The sequence below is a fragment of the Protopterus annectens genome, chromosome 10.part0 (assembly GCF_019279795.1).
Source record: "Protopterus annectens isolate FY-2018-M chromosome 10.part0, PAN1.0, whole genome shotgun sequence".
NCBI classification, from domain to species: Eukaryota; Metazoa; Chordata; order Ceratodontiformes; family Protopteridae; genus Protopterus; species Protopterus annectens.
This window is the reverse complement of record NC_056744.1, coordinates 1,677,336,200-1,677,353,696: the sequence shown is the minus strand read 5'-3', so window position 1 is coordinate 1,677,353,696 and position 17,497 is coordinate 1,677,336,200. Positions and strand designations below refer to the sequence as shown.

At 37.4% G+C, this 17,497-nt stretch overlaps 1 protein-coding gene across 1 annotated transcript in view; it reads left to right on the top strand.

Moving 5' to 3' along the window:
* Nucleotides 1-17,497, top strand: part of LOC122814413 (zinc finger protein 729-like) — a 1,138,085-nt gene that overhangs the window by 838,281 nt on the left and 282,307 nt on the right. Inside the window, exons 3-4 of the mRNA XM_044086996.1 lie at nt 5,105-6,387; nt 15,573-15,785. Of these exons, the coding sequence (XP_043942931.1) occupies nt 5,105-6,387; nt 15,573-15,785 (1,496 nt within the window). The remainder of the gene's footprint in view (nt 1-5,104; nt 6,388-15,572; nt 15,786-17,497) is intronic.

The following is a 17,497-nucleotide window of genomic DNA, read 5'->3' as shown; positions in this document are numbered from 1 at the left end:
TTGTCGTCAATGCTCTTTGCATTTAAATAGCCTACAAGTTGTCATGCTAACATAAAAGGCATTACATTTGAACACAAGGAAGTATAGACAACTCCAGAGGTATTGCAAGTAACATGTTCAAAAATCTTAATAGTTCTATCAAAATTACATACCAAACAAGCTCTGATACCTGTTAGATCCATAGTTTCAGCTGCTGGAGTAGCCACGATGGCATTTCTATATTTTTAGAGTTCTTATTAAATCCCTTCGTTCAAATTTTTTTTTATCATTGGATAATATGTATTTAAATACTAGCCAATTTGTACATTTTCTAGTATGTTCTCTTCCTATAATGCTGTCAAGAACTATTTATATTTGTGTGTAAGATGACTACTATGGTACAGTTCTTAACATAGGTTCATAGGTTGGTACTAGGCTATTGGTCCTAGGGCCTATACAAGCCTAGCCATAAGAATTCCATGGCTATTTCTTCCCACACTGTTTACTTCCCTGGACCACTGTCTAGCAGGGTGACTGACGTGATCCCTGGGGTGAATTTCCTTTCTCCCATCCAATCATCAAGGTTCCTTTTGAAGAGGGCCAAGGAGGTGCTCTGCTTGACATGTATGGGCAGTCTATTCCAGAGTCTGGGGAGTCTCTGGGTCAGGAACCTATCCCTCCAGCATGTTTTGTTTATTGTGATGACGAGGTTTAGATCCCTGGAGTGTGTGGCTCTGAGGGATTGGGATTTCTTTAAGTGTAGCATGTCCAAAAGCTCTGGGTTTGATATGGCCTTATACGTTAAGCAGAGATCGCCTCAGAGTAGACTATATGTGACTGAGTATAGCTGAAGTTTTTTAAGGCGGTCAGCATAGGGCATCTGCTTTAGGCCTGTGATTCTTTTAGTGAGGTATTTCTGTGGCCTTTCCAGTTGTTGCAGATGTCTTGAGAGGTACATACCAAATGGGGCATTGTATTCTATAAGGGGTCTAATGAGGGATGAGTACAGTGGGACAATGACCTCCTTTTTTCTGGATGAAAATCCCTTAGTGATGAGGTGTGCCACATAGATGGATTTTCTGACTGTTATGGCGATGTGGTTATTGAAGGTGAGACCACTGTCCACCTGTGTCCCTAAGTCTCGGTGTTTAGTGTACTGCCACCTATGTGGTAATTCACGGGTACATGTTTTTTTCCCAAAGGGGGTAACTATACATTTCTTGGCATTGAGCTTGAGCCCATGGCTCTGGCACCAAGCATCTGTTTCTGTAAGGTCCTTTTGTAGAGTATCCACATCATTTGGGGATTCAATAATGGCTCCCAGTTTGCTGTCATCTGCGAACTTTGTTAGCCAGATTTCCTTAGTGTTGGCCTATACTTCAGAGAAGTAGATGCCAAACAAGAGCGGCCCCAGGACTGAACTCTGAGGTACTCCACTTGTCACTTGTCTGGGAGCTGGATTTGGAGTCAGCTACTTTTACAGTGTGGATTCTGTCAGTAAGCCAGTTGGCAACCCATCGAGTGATGTAGGGATTAATGCCCAGCTTAGTAAGTTTATCTATGATTCCAGAGTGGGGGATGGTGTCAGAAGCCGTGGCGAGGTCCAGATAGGCTGTGTGGACTGCCTTACCCTCATCCATGGCACTAGAGACTGATTCGAAGAAGTCAATTGGGTTCAGGAGACAAGATCATCCCTTCACGAACCCAAATTGGGTGGGGTCCAGTGTTTGAAAGTTGCCAATATCTTTGTTTATTAGTTCCATAATAATACGTTCCATGGCCTTGCAGATCAGGCTCATCAGACTGATGGGGCGGTAGTTCCAGAGATCCAATTTGGATCCCCCCTTGTGGAGTGGGATAACTGTAGCTGTGCGCCACTCAGTGGGCATGAAGCATGAGATGAGGGTATGATTAAACATGACACTTAGGTGAGGTGGCATTTCATTTTGTAGTTCATGTAGAACACAGCCCGGGATGTCATCTGGTACCATGGACACTGTATTCTTAGCTTAACATATTGGCATTACCTGCAGGAAAATATCTGCCCAACCAGCCCATGTCCCAAAACCTCTGTAAACATATGAACACAGTTTTCTCTTTATGTAAGGATACATACCTAATCCTTGATAAGGAGGCAGTCCGCCCTCATCATCTTTTTTTTTTATACCATTAAAGATGAAAGCTGTGTTCTGTGAATGGAGAGCTTGCATCATAAATCATTTTTGGGGCATTCAAACTGTAGTACCCTGCCCTTCAAAGCTATGGCTTGAGGCAGATGCATGTAAGTATAAGGGCAGTCTCCGTGCCTGATTTATGTACATGTAAGTATAAGGACAGTCTCCATGCCTGATTTATGTACATGTAAGTATAAGGGCAGTCTCCATGCCTGATTTATGTACATGTAATTATAAGGGCAGTCTCCATGCCTTATTTATGTACATGCAAGTATACGGGCAGTCCTCATGCTTGATTTATGTACATGTAAGTATAAGGGCAGTCTCCATGCCTGATTTATGTACATGTAAGTATAAGGGCAGTCTCCATGGCTGATTTATGCTCTCCCTGCCCTCCTAGGATGCAACAGGACTAAACCTGCTAAACTTCTGTAGCTATAGTGAGTTGTTCACAAACCTGTAAAATGCATATTTTATTATATGGATCACTGTTGCTTACACCTGCATAAAGGTGGCAATAACTGTAACATCAACAACTTCCGACCCATTGCTATACTGTCCCCCATTTCTAAACTTCTAGAAAAGTGTGTCCAACTTCAACTCTTACCACATCTCTTAGAAAATAACCTTCTAACCCCAACACAACATGGTTTTAGGCCAAATCATAGCACTATGACAGCCCACCTCTCCTATCTTGAGACTGTTAATAGAACACGTGATTCTGGCCAAATTGTCTCTTCCTTACTACTTGACCTCTCTAAGGCCTTCGACACTGTCTCACACAGCCTGCTATTGACTAAACTTTCAAAACTTAACCTTTCTCCCTCCTCCGTGAACTGGTTCTCCAGCTATTTATCAAATAGATACCAAGCTGTAATATGGAAAAAGGCCACTTCCTCTTTCCTTAGTACCCCCACTGGAGTTCCCCAAGGATCCATTCTTGGTCCCCTTCTTTTCAATATATTTATAAATGATTTCCACAAATCCATTCCATTCTCAAACATCATCCAATATGCAGATGATTCTACCATTATCTGCTCTGCCACATCTTCCTCTTTGCTCCAAAAGCTTACTCAAGAAGCTTTTTCAATTACTGAACATTGGATGAAAATAAACCACGTAGCACTCAATGCCTCCAAAACTAAACTAATGGTATTTACCCCCTCTCAAACTACTCCTTTCGACATAAACACATTCTCGATTACGAGTCAAAATAACTGTCTGAAACCAAGTTACTTGGTGTTCAAATTGACAACCAGCTTAATTTCAATTCCCATCTACAACTAAATATTAAGAAAACCCATCAAAAACTAGGCATGCTCTACCGTCAGAATCAGTACCTTACAAGCTCCTCTAAAATCACTCTCGCTTCCTCCTTTCTTATCCCCTCCCTTCTCTATGGGGCACCATTGCTGACTAATCTTCAGACCTCCCTAAAAAAACAACTTTCCTCTTGCTATAACAAAATCGCTAAATTCGCTAACAGCCACAGGTCCTCCACCCACCACTGTTCCTCTCTCCAAAAACTAAATTGGCTTGAACTACCTAATCATCTCATCTATACTCAGCTAACTTTAGCCCACAAGCTCATTCTCAACCCCTCTCTTTGTCCCTCCCTGTCTTCTGCCTTTAAAATGCATCTACCCGATAGAGTTTTAAGGTCAAACAATCAAAACCTACTAGAAGTTCATAAACCATCTCATCCCCCAGGCAAAAACTTACTATCCTTTACCCTAGCCCATCTCTGGAACTCACTCCCACCATCCATTTGCACCACCTCCAACCATTACATGTTCAAAAAAATCTCTTCATATACATCTAAAGTCCCAATGGGAATGCTCTTGCTCCCACCCCTCATAAATATATGATAGTTCCATCCTCCTTTCACGCTAATGTTACTTAACTGCTCCTTACAACGCTTATGTTCCTTACAAAATAACTACTCTGTATGTGTAAAATAATGTCACTTTTCTCAGCATATTCACTTCACATTATCTCTCACTAAATTGTAGTGTTTGAAAGCTTCCTGAATTTAGAGCTCAAATGTTGTATTCTTTAGTTTTGTATAATTATTATTAGCAGTCTTTTGTAAGTACCTAGTTTGTCTGTTTTTGGAGCTTAGTTTTGTATAATTTTGTATTAGTTTTGTATAATTATTAGTAGGAGTCTTTTGTATGTACCTAGTTTGTCTGTTTTTGGAGCTTTTCTCCCTAGGACTCCATTGAAAACGGGTTCTTTTTGGCCCAATGGACTGTCCTGGTAAACCAACTGCAAATAAATAAAATAAATAAATAAATAAATGTTGCAGTAAAATGTCTGACATATGGAAGACTTCCAAAGCTGTATCAGGAGAGAGAGGAGGATAAAGTGGTTTTATGTCCTTTTGCATTTTAAGCAAGACTCTGCGAACATGGAGAGGATTTGTTATGAGGTTGTGGTTACATATTGCTACTTGATAGGGGATGAACAATACTGTAGTAGGCAGTACATTTACCAAAGGGAGGTGAACGGGGAAACAGAGACCAAACTGTAAAGCAAGTATCTGAGATTACCTAAAACTATGAATGCTGGAAGTTAGATGTGAGGAAGATCTTACTGGGGAGGGAGCAGTAAACGAGGAGAAGGAAGGTGAGAAGGGGGCCATATGACAGTATTACAGAATTGTAAAGCAGCAATTAAGTTTGTGATTTATGCTGCTTGATATGAAACAGCAGCTGATTCAAATAAACTAAATACCTACTCACTGTGACCAAATTGTATTAAAAGGTGGAACATAAGTACCTAACTTTATTTTATTAGTGGTATTAATAACAACAGAATGAAATAGTTACTAAATGAAAACAAATCCAAAAATGTTTAAATTGCTAAACTGTACAAATGTCATTGTGATGAAATACATTGCATATTTCCTTTGTTCTTGTAATAAACTACTTTCAAATAATCTGTTTTAGGTATGAAGATAACAGACTGCAATGTGAATTGCAGTCAACAGCCAACACTTGTGAGATCACAGTTACATCATCCTACAGGGAACCTCCAGCAGAGGTCTCAGCCTGGAAAGGACATTGATGAGGTTTATCTCACTGATGTACCACAGCTTCCATCAGAGCATCACTGCCACCAAACCGCTGAATGTGACACTGGAACACCTGTGATACATTACTCAACAGAGTGTCTACTACCATGTACTCAGCCAGTGAAGGTGTTTGAAGAGCTTTCTCTCACTCCTACTCCAAGACTTCAGTCAGGACATGGATGCAGCAGGAACTCTGAATGTGACAGAACTAAGAGATTTCACACAATGAAAGAAACACACAAGTGTGCTGAATGCAGTAAGTCTTTCACATGGGCCAGCAGCCTGAAAAAGCATCAAGTCATTCACACAGGATTGAAACCACATAAATGTGCTGAATGCAATAAGTCTTTCACATGTGCCAGCAGCCTAAAAAGGCATCAAGTCATTCACACAGGATTAAAACCACATAAGTGTACTGAATGCAGTAAGTGTTTCTCATGGAGAATCAGTCTTCAAAGGCATCTTGTTAGTCACACAGGAGTGAAGCGATATAAATGTTTTGAATGCAGTAAATGCTTCACACAACTCAGTAGTCTTCGGGCACATCATATCATTCATGCAGGTATGAAACCACATAAATGCACTGAATGTGGTAATTCTTTCACATCTGCCAGTAACCTGAAAAGGCATCAAGTCAGTCATACAGGACTTAAGCCATATAAATGTACTGAATGTAGTAAGTGTTTCGCACAGCTAAGCAATCTTCAACAGCATTTTGTCATTCACAAGGGAGAGAAGCAATATAAATGTACTGAATGCAATAAGTGTTTCTCATGGAGAATCAATCTTCAAAGGCATCTTGTTAGTCACACACGAGTGAAGCGATATAAATGTTTTGAATGCAGTAAATGGTTCACACAAGTCAGTAGTCTTCTGGCACATCATCTCATTCACGCAACCATGAAACCGCATAAATGCGCTGAATGTGGTAATTCTTTCGCATCTGCCAGTAACCTGAAAAGGCATCAAGTCATTCATACAGGACTGAAACCATATAAATGTACTGAATGTAGTAAGTGTTTCACACAGCTAAGCAGTCTTCAACAGCATTTTGTCATTCACAAGGGAGGGAAGCAATATAAATGTACTGAATGCAATAAGTGTTTCTCATGGCGAAGCAATCTTCGACGGCATCTTCTCATTCACAAGGGAGGGAATTAACAATAAAAGGATGAAGGATCAATGATAAAACACAAACAAATGCAATTAAAACTAAGTAAGGAATATTTCAGAACACTTAACCCTGTAAACAGCACTGACATCTAGGAACAAAGTCCAAGCTATAAACCAATTTGCTCATCCTGTCCTAACTTACAGTTTTGGAGTGATTGACTGGCCCCAAAATGTGTTGGATAGATTAGATAGGAAAAACAAGAAGGATGCTTCATGCTCATCATGTGATTTATAAAAATCAGTGCATACCAAGATTATATATTCCCCATTCTGAAGGAGGGATTGGCCACTTTGAAATTGATTATATGTATAGGTCTGCAATTGTGGGACTCTCACATATCTGCTGACCTCACAAGACCCAAACATAGGGAAAGTTTTGAAACATGAGGAGAATAAATCTAAGATGACTTCTCTGCTTAATCTAGCAGAGGCTTATTGACTTCAAGCAGGAATGGAAATCAAACAGAAGTAAATAAAAATCAAACAGCAACTGAATGTTCCAGAAAACAAAAGAAATAATATAAGGTGAAGGATCAGATGAGAAGGCAAAAAATGTAGAAAAAGAATAAATATAGTTACAAGTATAGAAAACTTCTGGAAGAACCTCATGTTGATCAGGAATAAACACAAGAATGGTTAAGGAGAGGTGAATTCAAACCAAGAGATGAAAGGTTAATATTTCATAGGTTTCATAGGTTCATAGGGTTACTAGGCTTAGGCTGTCTGCCCTAGCCCATTTAATAGCCATTTGGCGCTTTCCCCTTTCGCCACCTTTAGTTTACTGAAATTTATTATATGTATTTGCTTCTGTCAAGCAGTCAGAAGTAATCCCTGTATCCCTCCTGTCTCCCGATCCCATCCATCATTGGTCAAGATTCCTTCTGAACAAGGCAAGGCCAGTGCTCTGCCTCACATGTTTTTTTTTGTTCCACAGCATAGGGAGTCTCTGGGTGATGAATCTGTCCCTCCAGCACGTTCTATTAATAACCATGTCAAGGTTTAAGTCTCCCGCCCTGGTGGCCCTAGATAGTGGGCTGTGTACACATTGCTTTATAAAGTCCATTGAACATGTGGGAGAAACAGATGAATGTAGGTTTTGTAAAACCAAACTGGAAACAGTTGCACACCTCGTTGCTGGTTGCAACATACAAATGACAGAAGGACTGTATACTGAAAGGCATAATAATGTAGCAAAGCTGTTGCACTGGGGATTGTGCAAACATTATGGTACTGAAGTGGCTGAAAAACACTGGAAAAATGAGCCACAAAGCATCATAGAAAATGAAGTCTACATCACATGGGATCATCCATTACCAGCAGTTCAAAAGATAGATGCTAGAAAACCAGATATAGTGGTCCAAGAAAAGAAGACAAGAGTAGCATTGATCATTGAAATTGCCACACACAGTGACTACAGTGTCTTGCATACAGAGAGACACAAAGTCATAAAATGTCAGGATCTGCAGGCAGAAATGAGAGCAATGTGGAAGAAAGATACAGAGCAGTTCCAGTAGTAGTAGTAGGAGCAATGGGTCTTATAAAAAATAATTTACAATTGTATTTAGATATGTTACCAATACATGTAACTCCATACGAACTGCAGAAGGAGTCACTACTGGCCACATTGCAGGTGCTGCGAAGAGCACTACTGGCTGACATCAAAGATTGAAACAAAACTAATTTCATGAACTTAAATAAATATTTTGACTTAGGAATGGGGTCCATTTCTGTCATGGTATTAGAAACCCAAAAGTCTTGGAGAAATTAAAAAAAAGGGAAGAGATAGAAGAGGGACTAGATCAACAAAAATACTAAGAAAGAAAGATGTGATAAAAGCAATGTGCAGTATATTAGAACAGAACAAGATCTATCATGCACAAATACCAAACTAAAAATTTCAGCACAGGTGGAAAAACGTAGAAGATACGTAGATAAAGGAAAAGTGCAAAATAGTCAGGTTATTGATGACCCAAAAAGGTTTTATAGAGAACTGGGAAATAAGGTAAAAGGAATTGAAAGACCACCAAAGAAGAAATAGCTACATTTTGGAGAAGTATCAATGAAGATCCTGTGGAACATAACAAAGATGCTAAATGGATAGAAAAAGTATAAGAAAGAATAAGAAGTTTAAAGATACAGCATGTGAAATGGGATGAAGTAACCTAGAGAGATTGAAACAAAGTTAAGAAAAGCCTCTAATTGGCAAACCCCAGGCCCAGATGCAGTACCTAACATCTGGTGAAAAGTATTAACATCTTTGGACGAAGATTTAGCCATGAGTAAGAACTATGTATATGTGCACCCAGAACAGACACCAACCTGGCTAACAGGAAAAATAATGCTCCTACTTAAGAGTGAACCTGCAAGCTACCCTAAAAATTATAGACCAATAACTTGCCTTCCAACGATGTATAAACTATACATAGGAATTGATGCCGACAGAGTTTATAGTCATTTAGAAGAAAACTCAATTATGGCAGTGGAACAAAAGGGCAATAAAAGAAAGTCATATGGAACAAAGGATCATTTGTTGTTAAATAAAGTCATAGTGGAGAACAGTAAAAAGGGAAGAATCTAAGTATGACTACAAAAAAGCATTTCATAGTATCTCTCACTCATGGATAAATGTGGTTAAAAATGTAAAAGTAACACCCCACACTGATTGACTACATTACAGTGACTATGAAACAGTGGCAGACCACTTTGCAATTATGATAAAGGACAAGTTGTTATTCCAGGGATATTCCTCTCTGTCACCATTACTATTTTGGCTTGCCCTTAATCCATTAAGCTGTTTACTTAACAGCTTAGGCCATGGCTATAATCTGGCTCCTAGAAAACAACAAAGTTAAAGACTTCTCACCTTCTCTTTGTCGATGATTTAAAAGTGTATAGCTCATCATATGAGGAACTGAAAGCACAACTGCAAGTAGTCAAAACTTTTCAGATGATATAAGAATGTCATTTGTTCTTGATAAATGTGCAGAAGCAACCTTTAAAGCAGGAAAACTGTAGTGCCAAAATAAAATCTGTTTTGAATAAGAATGTGATATAAAAGAACTTGAGCAAGAGTGTGTATAAATATTTGGGAATTGATGAAGGATCAACAGTAAACCATGAACGAATGCAAATGAAGCTCACTAAAGAATATTTTAGAAGACTTAAATTAATCCTGAAAACAGTGTTGACATCTAGTAACAAATTTCAAGCTTTAAACCAGTTTGCTCTTCCTGTCCTAACTTACAGTTTTGGAGTGATTGACTGGCCCCAAAAGGTGTTGGATAGATTAGACAGAAGAACAAAAAAGATACTTCATGCTCATCAAATGATTTATAAAAATCAGTGCATACCAAGATTATATATTCCCCGTTTCAAAGGAGGTATGGGCCTCCTTGAAATTGATTACATATATAGATCTGCAGTTATGTGACTGCATACATATTTGCTGACCTCAGAAGACCCAAACATAGTGAAAGGTTTGAAACAAGAGAATAAATGTAAAATGACTACCCTTCGTAGTCTAGTAGAAGCTATCAGCATCAAGCAGTAATGGAAATCAAACCAGACATAGATAAAAATCAGGCAGCAACTGAATGTGCTAAAAAAAACAAAAAAAAAAACAAAAGAAATAATATAAATATTTTTTAACTTCTACTTTACTAATCTTCTGTTCTATGTTCCCTATTTGTGATCACATTTTTGTATTGTGAAATGTTCCCTATCTGGACGCCTTTGCCTGTGTTTCTCTTTGAATATCTTTGGGGCTGCTTTTTTGTATCGATTAATTTTCCTTTCTCCTTTGTATAAATATTTCACCATAGAAGATCTCTCTTTTTTTCCCAAATACATATTTCATTTTTTAACAGTTCAAAATATAGATGTGAGAAAACCAAATACACAAGTAGCATTGTTCATTGAAATCACTACACACAGTGACTACAGTGTCTTGTGTACAGAGAGACACAAAGTCTTAAAATATCAGGAGTTGCAGACAAAAACGAGAGCACTGTGGAAGAAAAATACCCAGACAGTTCCAATAGTAGTAGGAGCAACGGGTCTTATAAAAAAGAATCTTCAGTCATATTTAGATATGTTACCAGTACTTGTAACTCTGAATTGCAGGAGGAGTCATTACTGAGCACATTGTGGGTGCTGCGAAGAGCACTTTACTGATATCAAAGATTGAAATTATACTAATTTCATGAACTTTAATCATACTTTGACTTAGGAATGGGGTCCAGTCCCATCATGGTATTAGAAAGCCAAATATTTGGAGAAATTAAAAATCAGTGAAATGTTATGAATGTACTGAATGGGGAAAGTGCTTCAAATATTACAGCAGTCTTCACTCGCATTGTGCCACTCATGTAGAGGTCTGAATGGAGAGATGAAAAATCAACAATCAAAGGAGAGTAGTATTGCCGGATCAAGTCTTGGTGAGTACCTTCATGAGGTGGACCCTGTTTTTCACAAAATCTCACCAAGACCCCACTGATACATAGACTGTTTTATTTAGCATATATCATGGACAGAAGTAGGTTAAAAAATAAAAGAAGATAGCTGAGTGCACAAAACCCAGTATAAAAAGTGCCCAATCCAGGTAGGTGCAGTGTTGCTGGGACTGGAAAAAAATGACAGTGTAGAATCCTCGAGACATGGAAACATTCCTACAATAGGAATAGTCCAGGCTCAGGGGGAGAATGGCCACCCTGTTGTAGAAGGAAGTAGTAGGCCTCAAAAAGCACAAAAACAATAGGCCAAAAAAGAGGCATAAAGATGATAGAGTGGACTATTGAAGATAACAAAGAAATGCAAGAAGCCCAGAATTTCCAGGTGGAAGATGTGCAAAATAAATAAATAAGAGATGAATTAGAAGAAAGAAAAATACTTGCACAAGAAAAACTGTCAGAAGCTTCAAATAAAAAAATATGAGTTCATTAATGCAACAGATTTATGAAAACATTATATAGACCAAGAAACCTTGGATCATTTGGAAAAAGAAGCAACTGAGGAAGTGCAAAAACATAAAGAACACTATCTGGAAATTTTTTGAAAGTTATAAAAATGAAATATGGAAATGGGAAAGAAAGAGATCTTTTATGGTGAAATATTTACGCAAAGGAGAAAGGCAAATTAATCAGTACAAAAAAGCAGCCCCAAAGATATTCAAAGAGAAACACAGGCAAAGGCATCCAGATGTGGAACATTTCACAGTACAAAAATATGATCACAAATAGGGAACATAGAACAGAAGATTAGTAAAGTAGAAGTTAAAAAATAGAAGTTGAAGTTACGGAATACCTGCAAGTGAAGGATTTAGTGCAGAAAGATTAACACAGGTTATATCACAGCATGATGGAACAGTAAGTCCCCCAATAAGGAGAAACAGGAGGAGCAGGAGACATCTGAAGAAGAACTACGGATATGGGAAAGAAAAAGAGATTTAATATACTGTAATATTTATGGAAAGGAGAAAGCAAAGCTAATTAATACAAAAAGAGCAGCACCAAAGATACTTGAAGATAAATATAGGCAAAGGCATCCGAATATGGAAAATTTTACAATACAAAAATAAAACAAAGAGGAAAAGTAGAAAAGAGACTTAATAATTGTGAAGTTAAAGAAATAGAAACTGAGGTTATGGATTACCTGCAACATGAAGGATTTAGTCAAGAAAATATAACACTGATAACATCACAGTAAGAGCAATGGATCCGCAAATTAAAGAAAAACCAGTGGAGCAGGAAAGATGTGATCAGTTGCCATATTAAGATACTTTGGAGGCTTCCCTAGGAAACAGTACAAAGTTCATTTGGAGTTGAACAGCAAAGGAAGGAATAGGAAACAGTGGCATTCTGACCCAGTTGATGTTGTGGAGTGATAGACCTGGGAGTTATATGAAAGAGCAATAGATGACATGGGATAAACCTGAAGAGAATGTGGCACAGGAAAATACTCTAGAACGTTCTGTAGAATGTCCACAGGAAATGCAGAATAAAGAATGTGCCCTCATTATAGAAGAAAATGATCTAAGAGGAGAGTTGCTTGATTTAGTAGAGATGAATAGACATATTAATATCGCTGAAAGAACTAGATTGCAGAAAGTCAAATACCAAAAATGTTAGAGGGCCTGGTAAAACAAATAAACACTGTAGTAAAGACTATTAACAGAAATTTATGTGAGATAAGACCAGTAAATCAGATATATTACCATGCAGCTAACAGAGAAAACTATAAAACAATTAAAACAAAAAGTGTCACTGTTAGAAGGGTAGAGAAGCGGGAACAGATCAAAAAAAGAAAGTTAGACATGATAAAAGCAATGCATAATATTGGAACAGAACAGGATCTAGCATACACTATTGCAAATAATAAAGTAAAAATAGCACAGTCAGAAAATCCTAGAAGATGTGAAGATAAATATAAAGGAATAGTGCAAAATAAGAAATTAATTGATGACCCAAAAAAGTTGTATAGAGAATTGAAAAAAGCAAAAGGAATACTACCAAAAAAGAAATGTACACATTTTGGAGAAATATCTATGGAGCATAAGATGTGGAAAAAGCAGTAAGAAGTTCAAATGCAGCTATGAAATGGGATGAAGTTACGGCAAGAGAAATTGAAATAAAATTAAGAAAAGCTCCTAACTGGAAAACCCCAGGCCCAGATACTATACCTAACTTCTGGCTAAAAGTATTAACATCTTTACATGAAGATTTAGCCCTGAGTAAGTACTACTTATATATGCACCCCAAACAGAAACAAACCTGGTTAGCAACATGAAAATTTATACTCTTCCTATAGAGTGAACCTGCAAGCTGTCCTAAAAACTATAGACCAATAACATGCCTTCCAGCGATGTATAAACTGTACACTGGAATTGATGCCGAAAGAGTTTATTACAGTCATTTAGAGGAAGACTCAATCATGGCAATAGAACAACAGGGTAACAAAAGAAAGTTGTATGGAACAAAAGATCGTCTGTTGGAGTCTTCTCCTTTTTAAACTAAACCATTATGACTAAGTATGGTGTGGATAGATTGCAGTAAAGCTTTTGACAGCATCCCACATTCATAGATAAAGGAGTGCTTACAGATGTACAAGATACACCCTACATCGATCAATTACATTACAGTGACTATGAAACAGTGACAGTCCACTTTGCAGCTAAGCCATGATAAAGGACAAATTGTTATCCCAGGGATAAAAAAGTCGAAGGGGGATATTCCAGGGTGACTCTCTGATGCTGCTGCTTTTCTGTATTATCCATAATCCATTAAGCCATCTACTTGACAGATTTGGTCATGGTTACAAATTGTCTCCCAGAAAACAACAAAGTGTAAAGATTTCTCATCTTCTTTTTGTGGATAATTTAAAACTGTACACTTCATAAAATGAAGAGCTGAAAGCACAACTGGAAGTGGTCAAAACTTTCTCAGATGATATAAGAATGTCATCTGGTCTTCATACATGTGCAAAAGTAACATGTAAAGCAGGAAAGTTGCAGCATAAAGAAAATATCAATCTGGAACAGGAATGTGATATAAAGAACTCGAGCAGGAGGGAGTGTATAAATATTTAGGACTTGATGAAGGGTGGACAATAAAGCATGAACAAATGTGAACAAAACACAGTAAGGAATATTTTAGAAGACTAAAATTAATACTGAAAACAGCCCTAACATCTGGGAACAAAGTCCAATCTATAAACAAATTTGTTGTTCCTGTTCTTATTTATACTTTTGGTGATTGACTACCCCCAAAAGATCAGTTTGACAGGAAAAGAAGAAAAATGCTTCACACTTATCAAACAATATATAAAAATCAGTGTATACCAAGACTGTATATTTCTTGTGCTGAAGGAGGTATGGGTCTCCTCAAAATTGATTACATGTATAGATCTGCAATCCTAGAACTGCATACATATCTGCTGACCTCATCAGATCCAAATGTAGTGAACGTTTTAAACCATGAAGAGATTAAGTCTAAGATGACCTCCTTGCTTAGTTCAGCAGAGGCATATCGGTGCCAAGCAGTAATGGAAACCAGGCCAGAAGTAGAGAAAAATTAGGCAGCAACTGAAAGTGCCAAAAAGGAAAAGAAAGAATATAAAGAGAAAGATCTGATGAGAAGGCAGGGAAGACATGTGGAAAACACATAAATACAGTTCCAAGCACAGAAAACTCCTGGAACAACCTCAAGTCAGTCAGGATCTGATGCAGGAATGAATAAGGATAGGTGAATTTAAACCAAAAGAGTAATATTTGTGTCCCAGGATAGTGGACTGCATACATGTTGGCTTACAAAGTCCATTGAGCAGGTGGAAGAGCTGGGTATGATACAGTATGGCAGAGGGTCTTTATACTGAAAGGCATAATAATGTGGCAAGACATTTGCATTGGGAATTGTGCAAACATTGCAGTATTGAAGTAGCTGAGAAGCATTGATAGTAGTCCTTGAAAAGAAGACAGAAGTAGCATTTATGATTGAAATTGCTACACCCAGTGAAAACATTGTCTTATGTACAAAGAGAGAGACAAAGTCGTAAAATATCAGGATTTGCTGGCAGAAATGAGGGCAGTGTAGAAGCGCAATACCCAGACAGTTCCAGTAGTACCAGTAGTAATGGGTCTCATAAAAAAAATTGCAGTCTTGTTTAGATAGGCTACTGCTACATGTAACTCCATATCAATTGAAGACCCAGTTCTGAGCACGTTGTGGGTACTGCGAACACCACTTTTGGTTAACATGAAAGATTCAAACAGTACTAATTTCATGAACTTTAGTAGTACTTTGACTTAGGAATGGGGTCCATTTCTATCATTGTATTAGAAACCCAAAATACTTGGAGAAATTAAGGTAGAAGTTAAGTATCTAGATACTAAAGTTATGGAATATTTGGGAAGTGATGAGTTTTGTGTGGAGACTCCAACACAGGCTGTGTCATAGCATGATAGGACAATGGGTCCCTGGACTAAGAAGCAGCAGGTGGGGCAGGAGGCATCTGCAGATTTGCCACATGGTAATGTTCTGGAGCCTCCTGCTGGAGACTGGTACAAAAGGCCAGTTGAAAGTACTCAGCAAGGGTAGGAGGAGGAAACAATGGCCACTCTGATGCAGATAATGTTGTGGATTGATAGGCTAATGGGTCTTCATATGAGTGACCCACAGATGAAGCAGGGTGCATCTGAAGAGGATATGTCACAGGAAGGTGTTGTGGAACTTTTTGTAGAATACTCACAGGAAAAAGGGAGAACAGAAGATGCTGTTAGTCCAGAAGAAAATGATCTAAGGGAAGACCTAGTTGTTTACTGGAGACCTGATAAGATAGATGTAAGAATTGAATTACAGAAAGTAAATATGATCCAAAATGTTAAAAATCTGGTAAGACAGATGCACACAGTAATCAGGACTATTAAGAGAAATTCATGTGATGTTACAAAAACAAACAGAATATATTACTTTGTAGGTCAACTAATAAAAATTCATGTCATGTAACAGAAATATGATAGATTACCATGAGTCTAAACCAGTAAAGCATAAAAGGTTACCACAGAAATGTAGAGTTACAAAGGAAAGGAGTGGAACAAGTAAAATGCTGCCATGAAAGCACTGAATAGAGAAAGCTATAAAGCAGTTAGGAAAAGAAGTATTGATGTTAGAAGAATACAGAAACAGGAACAGATAATCTAAAATACTTAGAAAGACAGATGTGGTAAAAGCAATGCAGAGTATCAAAACAGACCAAAAGTTATCATGCACTACTTCCTATAATAAACTAAAAATAAATTTAGATAAAGATGAAGTACAAATTAAACAATTCATTAATGATCCAGAAAGGCTTTATACAGAATTGAGAAACAAAGCAAAAGGAACAGAAGCACAATTGCAGTAGGTATATTTTGGAAAAAACATTTATGAAGACCCTGTTGAACATGAATAGAATGGATGGAAGAATTAAAAGAGATGGTAAAGAGCTGTAATGTAGATGATAGTAAATAGGATAAAGTAACAACCATAGAAATTGAGACCAACTTATGAAAAGTTCTTCAATAGAAAACACTGGTTGAGATGCATTACCAATTTTGGGTTAAAGGTATTAACATCTGTACACCAAGATTCAGCCCTGATTGTGAATTACTTATAGACACATCCTTAACAGACACCAATCTGGTTAACAATAGGAAAAATTATACTTCTTAAGAGTGAACCTGCAACCGATCCTAAAAACTGTATACCAATAGCTTGCCTTCTGACAACATACAAATTAAATACCGGATTTGACGCAGACAGCAAATATAATCATTTAGAAAATATATCAGTTATTGCAAAGTCATATGGAACAAAGAATAACTTGTTGCTAAATAAAGCCATAATAAAAAGTTGTAAAAAAGGGGGAAAATTTAAGTATGGCATGGATAGATTACAGAAAAGCATTTGACAGTATCCCACATTCAAGGATAATGGAATACTTACAGATGCATAAGATGCACCCTACATTGACCAGTTACATTGCAGTGACCATGAAATAATGGAAAATCACTTTGCAGTTAGGCCATGACAAAGAACAAATTATTATCCCAGGGATAAAAATTCAAAAGGAGATACTCCAGGGTGATTCTTTGTCATTCCTTTTCTTCTGTTCTTAACACATTAAGCTTTTTACTTAATAACCTTGTTTTAAAACCTTCTCATGCTTTTTGTGAATGACATACATTTGTATAGCTCATCAGATGAGGATTTGAAAGCATAACTACAAATGGTTAAACATTTTTCAGATATCCTAAAAATGACATTTGGTCTTTGTAAGTGTGCAAAGGTAAGATTTGAAAAAAAAATGAAAGCTGCAGCATCAAGAAACTATCAACATGGGACAGGAGTGTGATATAACAGCACTTGAGTAGGAAGGATGTTTAAACATTTGGGAATTGATGGAGGTTCTGCAATAAATCCTGAACAAATGAGAATAAAGCTCAGCAAGGAATACATCAACAATCTAAAATTCAAAGAAATGTCTTAATATCTACAAATAAAGTTCAAGCTTTCAATCCTATACTTTTCCTGATGGAAGTTATAGCTTTGGGGTGATTGATTGG